At 42.1% G+C, this 5,527-nt stretch overlaps 2 protein-coding genes across 2 annotated transcripts; both read left to right on the plus strand.

Moving 5' to 3' along the window:
- Positions 1 to 211: 211 nt before the first annotated feature.
- LOC106319925 lies at positions 212 to 2,612 on the plus strand. Its single transcript, XM_013758315.1, has 5 exons — positions 212 to 230; positions 453 to 895; positions 1,002 to 1,208; positions 1,996 to 2,328; positions 2,409 to 2,612. The coding sequence occupies exons 2-5, from the start codon at positions 457 to 459 to the stop codon at positions 2,603 to 2,605; spliced, it is 1,176 nt and encodes a 391-aa protein (XP_013613769.1). The 5' UTR covers positions 212 to 230; positions 453 to 456; the 3' UTR covers positions 2,606 to 2,612.
- Positions 2,613 to 3,112: 500 nt separating this feature from the next.
- On the plus strand, positions 3,113 to 4,619 carry LOC106319926. The gene is made up of 3 exons (XM_013758316.1): positions 3,113 to 3,385; positions 3,442 to 3,891; positions 3,972 to 4,619. Exons 1-3 carry the CDS (start codon positions 3,113 to 3,115, stop codon positions 4,617 to 4,619), a joined length of 1,371 nt encoding a protein of 456 aa, XP_013613770.1.
- The last annotated feature ends 908 nt before the right edge of the window (positions 4,620 to 5,527 follow it).

Below are 5,527 nucleotides of genomic sequence, written 5' to 3' on the forward strand. Positions count from 1 at the left end.
GATTATTTAAGTGAGGCGGCTAAAGCCACGTTGCCCAATGAGATACCTTATTGCACTGACACAGCGTCTGCATGTTGAGGAATATCGAAGGAACATATATTGTGTCAGCATGCAAAAAGTTTGTGTGGGGGAGTGTAAGCGCAACTTGTAGTTGGAATCCTCTATATAAGGAAGGCAACCGGTGAGTTTCAACAAGAAACACACAGAGAATCTCCAGACAAAAAATCAAGGTATTTATTGCAGACCTTCTTAAATTTTAGAATGCTCTTCAAACTGCATTAATTTTGTTTCATCACATATGAATGCAGTTCATTCGTTTATGTATTGAGTAATCATTGTGGTCGCCTGACATTTATGGCTTTGCATGCAATCTGATATAGATCGTAAACACATGCATTTTTTTAGACGATGTAAAACTAAATTTGTTTATGTTGTTTTGTGTGCTCGTTTAGAAGGATGGTTCGATGTGTGCGTCTCTGGAGAGGAGAATGGAAGAAGAGTGTGGAACAAGAGTGGGATTTCTTGGCTGACCCAGAAGATTTCGGTTATAGGGTGATAATGAGTAAGACTGCGAGCTTTGAGGCACTGGACCAACTCGTACGCCGCCGTTACAGTCTCGGTCCTCGTACTCCGGTGGTCGTCTCTTACCGTCTGCCAAGCTGGTTGCTCGTCCCCCATGGTAACAAGACACCTCCGTTGACGATCTCAGACACTGCTCAACTCTCGATGGTTCTGAATGTGAGGGCCTGGTTGGATGAGCTTTCTTTACTTGTCACAATGGGAGCTAAGGGGGTGGCGGAGTACAAATTCCTTTGCCGAACAACCTTTACTATTGGCGCTACTACGTATGTGTTTGACGAAACCGCAACGGAGAACTCAAGAGCCGCTTATGAGAGTAAGAGTGTTCAGAAAAGAAAATAGTTAAAATTTCGAAAAAAATGTTCTGTGTTTGCGATTACCTAACAGAATACTGATAAATGATACAAGTCTTGTTTTTGGAGAGCGTGGAGCCCAAACTGAGAGGGTTATGAATGCCGTATTTCCGGAGGAAGGAATGCTCCATTTTCACCGAGTTTCATTGGAGATGACCTTCGCAGACAACTTTCTGGAAAACAGGAATCGTAGAACCCAACGAGGGCGGGAGATAATAGAGCTTGATGATGATGATGATGAGATGGCTGATGGAACGCAAACTAATGTGCCTACAGGTAAACGTTTTTTTAAGAGAATTTGTAGCCTACACACAAGACTTATGCTGAATTATAAAACATATGGAAGAACACATTCGAAAAATTAATGGCGCGTGTGTTTTAAGGTTTGGTGATGTATAAATAAGTGTTAACATGCCAGTAGTCAACTGTGGGCTTCCACATTACATTTGCGAAACTATATTGTGATACGTTAGCGAGTTACACAAACTGTTAGCAAGGCAGCCATTTTAGTAACCGGTTAATGTTTTTTTTTAACATTCTAAATTTCGTTTGAAGATGAAAACCTTACATCTTAGGGTCTTATGTTAGTTAGCTTGATAACAATAAGTCATGAAATTAATTATTTACTATTAATTGGGTACAAATTTTTCTCTTGCGCAATGCGTCCACGGATGCATGTATAATAACGTATTGTGATTCATAATTAAGCGTTAACAAGCTAGTACCCAGCTGTGGGCATCGACAGTGACAGTTGCAATAGTATATGGTCAGTTGTTAGCTAGTTACGCTTTGTGTTAACCAGGAAGATAGTTAATTAACCAGTTCATGTCTTTTTTTAGCATTCCAAAGTTCATTTGAAAATGGAAACCGTACATCTTAGGGAGTTATGTTAGCCTGCTAAGAATAACTCAAGCAATTTATTATTTACTATTAATCGGCTACAATTTTTTCTCTGCAGCTGTAGTGTCGGCTCCTACTGCTCCGAGTGGACAAATTGCGCAAGAGGAGGCGCCTCTTATTTTTTGAGACGTCGGAATCAACGTGGGGGATTACGCAACTCAAGGGGCTTCCCCATTGCTGCCTGAAGAAAGAGCTGACAATCAGGTGATGCTGACTGATGAACTTGCTAATGAGCAGTTGGCTGTTGCGTGCGAGCCAAATGTTAGCATGCCAACACAGAATCAGAATGTGGTTGGGGGGAATGGGGGCATGGATAGCAATGTCGCAAATAATACTGTGATTAACTTTGGTACGGAAGATGTTGGGTTTGAAGATGGAGGAGGATCATCGACGAGGTCGACAGATGTAAACTTGGTCCGTGGACGTCATCAGGTCAGCATGCCGACTAACATGGTGGCGGACGAGAACTCCCCCATGATCCCTGATCCAAACAGAGGTTAGAATTTTTTTAAACCGTTCAAAGACAGAATTTTTTTAAGCTGGTGACAAATGGTTTGATACATGAATGTGTTGCAGAGATGGTAGCTGCTGAGGGGTTGGTATTAGCTTCCACAGCTCCCGTAGGAAGTGCAGGCGACGGCCGTGGAGCCACTCTCCCACCTATGATGAAGATAGCCATGTGCTGCGCAGTGAAGGAGGCTGGAACGAGCGGGTATGCCCAGAAGGCACCAGAGACTTCCTCTGAGGGGAGTACCACTGACGGTGGGTGTTGAGTGTTTGCTGCTGTTTTTTTGGAATTATGTTTTTTGTTTTTCTAAAGGCTGTGGGTTTGGATGATGTGCAAGTGATATGATCGGGTCGGTGCGGTGTTGTGATTTAGTTTTCCAATTTCTGTACGGAGATGAAGTGTTTTCAGTGAATTCTGTTGTTTTTCTATGAAGGAGTGTTGTTGTAAGAAATGTTATCGTACCCAAATATGTTGTTATTTTCTATTAAGGAGTGTTGTTTGTAAGCAAATATTATCGTCAGCGAACATAACAGTTATTAAGCTCCTCATTCAACAATAAACTGTAACATGGGTGTTTTTGTAGCAATGTTTTATAAATGATTAGACGTATACTTGATTTATTAGTCGTGCATTTATATAGAAAGTGTTTGTGAATTTTAATTGTAGCCAACTAAATACTCTAACACGGTTTTTGACAGGCGAGATTGGTGACTATGGCAACGAAATTTCTGTTGGAATGATGTTCAGGAATAGAGATGAATTCAAACAGCATATGGCGGTTTATGCAATAAGCAATAAATTCCGGTACAGGAGTCGGAAGTCAGAGCCAGGTCTTATGGTCTTGAATTGTTGTGGTGACGGTTGTCCTTGGAGAGTGTATGCGGTCAAACTCAAGGAAGCTGATGTTTTTGAAATAAGAAAAGTCGTATCTGAGCATTTGTGTTCAGTTGATGAGCGTGGAGGCTACCAAACCCAAGCGACTTCTTCAGTAATTGGTGAGCTTATGAGGAGTAAGTTTGGGGGTCTTGCGGGGGGCCGAAGCCGCGTGAGATAAGGCAGATGATGTGTGGTGATCATGATGTCGATATATCATACTGGAAGGTGTGGCGTTCTAGAGATGTTGCCATTGACAAGGTGAAAGGGACTAGCCAATCCTCATACAGTCAGCTACCGGACTACCTACATCGACTCAGGGCCACGAACCCGGGGACAATAACTGAATTGTTGACGGAAACAGTTGAGGGTGGTGGTACCCGTTTCAAATATATGTTTGTGGCCTTTGGTGCGTCTATTGCAGGGTATGCCTCTATGAGGAAGGTTATAGTAGTTGATGGGATGCATTTGAAAGGGAAATATGCAGGATGTTTGCCTACCGCATCCGCTCAAGATGGCAACTATCAGATATTCCCGCTGGCTTTCGCAATGGTCGACAGCGAGAACGACATGTCGTGGGAGTGGTTTTTCCGGGAGTTGTCAGCTTTTGTGGACGGAAGCGAAGGATTGGTGTTTGTATCTGATAGGTATGCGTCTATTTACAAAGCGATTAGCCAGGTAAAATAATATCTAGCGATTTAAACTTTTCATTATCTGGTTAACTTATGGACGGTGGACTGATTTATATCGCGTGACAGGTTTTCCCACTCGCAGGCCACTGTATCTGTGTTGTCCACCTAAAAAGAAACATTCGGTCGAACTTCAAGACTCGTCACTTGGAATATCTCGTCGCAAAGGCTGCTAGGACGTTCAAACTAAAAGAATTCTATAGCATATTTAATGAGATTAAAACAATCGATCCAAAATGTGCTGAGTATCTGCTTGAGATAGGTGTGGAGCATTGGGCCAGGTCGCATTTTCCAGGTAATCGTTACAATACCATGACAAGCAACCTGGCGGAGTCTTGGAGTTCAGTGTTGCGTGAAGCCACAGAATATCCGGTGATACCGTTGATTGAGTTCATACGTGGGAAATTGACTGCTTGGTTTGCATCTCGCCGGGAGGCAGCCCAAAAGAATAAGGGTTCACTTACTCCCAAGGTTTCAGGTATTGTCACCAAAACTTTTGAGCTTACGGGTGGATACGTAGTCACTAATATAGCTGAGGATGAGCATGAGGTCCGCAACAAAAACGGTGCGGGTTTTCATGTTGACTTGGTTAACAAAACTTGTAGCTGTTGTGAGTTCCAAATGCTTTCCATCCCGTGTTCACACGCTATTGCTTCGGCAATTAAAGGGAAATATAGCGTGGAAACGTTAGTGTTAATTATCTGCTTATACGGTTGAGGGACTAAGGTCCGCGTATGCAGGAAGTGTTTTGTCCGTGCCAGACTACACTGGTTTGTCTGATCTGGTTTCTGATTTTGGCGGAAAGCATTTATGTCCTCCTGCGACAAGGCGACCACCAGGGCGGCCGAAAAAGCAACGGTTCTTTTCGAGGAGGGAGCAAGCGTTGTAGTAAAGTATTTAGTTCATTACCAGTATAAACAGATTAATGTGGAACTTGCAATTGGTGTGGTTGCAGATGAAACGCATGCGGAGGAGGACATCGTGCAGCCGATGCAAGGGTTTTGGACACAACAAAGCCACTTGCAAGGAAGCAATATAATTAAGTATCGGAAGCATTATGGAGGGGTTTTTACGGCGAGGGACCAGTTGTAATGGACAGCGGTGGAATCATGATGTGGCATGACTAACTATCTTGTGCGATATACTGTTAGTGCTTGTCGAATTCATGAAAGGTTGTAGGAATTAAGGTTGTATTGCCTGTTATCATAAATAAACAAATGTCCTCATTTGTTTAATCGCGTAACAATTATTTGTAGAGTGCTATCTATATTTCTATCAGTGTGAAGGACAAACAGAGGAAAGATAAAATTTTGTGGAAAAGATGAAATTATGTGGTAGCTTCAAAGAAGCGTAATGAAAAAAGTGTGAAATAAGGAACAATCATTTGGTAGGGTGAGAGTTATTATCATCTTGATGGACTTACATTTAAGTTTGAAGGATACCTTTATAGCTGGTTAATAAATATGTTGATTCGATAATTAGATGATGTAACTGGATATTGTTGTCCACTGTCTTCATGCTGTTGAACCATGCTGTGCATGAACAATTATTCTGCTATAACGAATATTGTCATTGCTTGTCCAAATAAGAAATTAACAAGTAACCTATTTATATTACCGCGTATC

This window comes from Brassica oleracea, unplaced genomic scaffold (assembly GCF_000695525.1).
Source record: "Brassica oleracea var. oleracea cultivar TO1000 unplaced genomic scaffold, BOL UnpScaffold00692, whole genome shotgun sequence".
Taxonomy (NCBI): Eukaryota; Viridiplantae; Streptophyta; class Magnoliopsida; order Brassicales; family Brassicaceae; genus Brassica; species Brassica oleracea.

What these genes read in the sequence shown, in the direction of transcription:
- LOC106319925 (XM_013758315.1), top strand. Translation starts at nt 457, where the DNA reads ATGGTTCGATGTGTGCGTCTCTGGAGAGGAGAATGGAAGAAGAGTGTG. An exon ending in GCAAACTAATGTGCCTACAG is followed by an intron (nt 1,209 to 1,995) that starts GTAAACGTTTTT and finishes ACGCAACTCAAG; the next exon opens with GGGCTTCCCCATTGCTGCCT. An exon ending in GATCCCTGATCCAAACAGAG is followed by an intron (nt 2,329 to 2,408) that starts GTTAGAATTTTT and finishes AATGTGTTGCAG; the next exon opens with AGATGGTAGCTGCTGAGGGG.
- LOC106319926 (XM_013758316.1), top strand. Translation starts at nt 3,113, where the DNA reads ATGGCGGTTTATGCAATAAGCAATAAATTCCGGTACAGGAGTCGGAAG. An exon ending in TTGCGGGGGGCCGAAGCCGC is followed by an intron (nt 3,386 to 3,441) that starts GTGAGATAAGGC and finishes TCATACTGGAAG; the next exon opens with GTGTGGCGTTCTAGAGATGT. An exon ending in TTTACAAAGCGATTAGCCAG is followed by an intron (nt 3,892 to 3,971) that starts GTAAAATAATAT and finishes ATCGCGTGACAG; the next exon opens with GTTTTCCCACTCGCAGGCCA.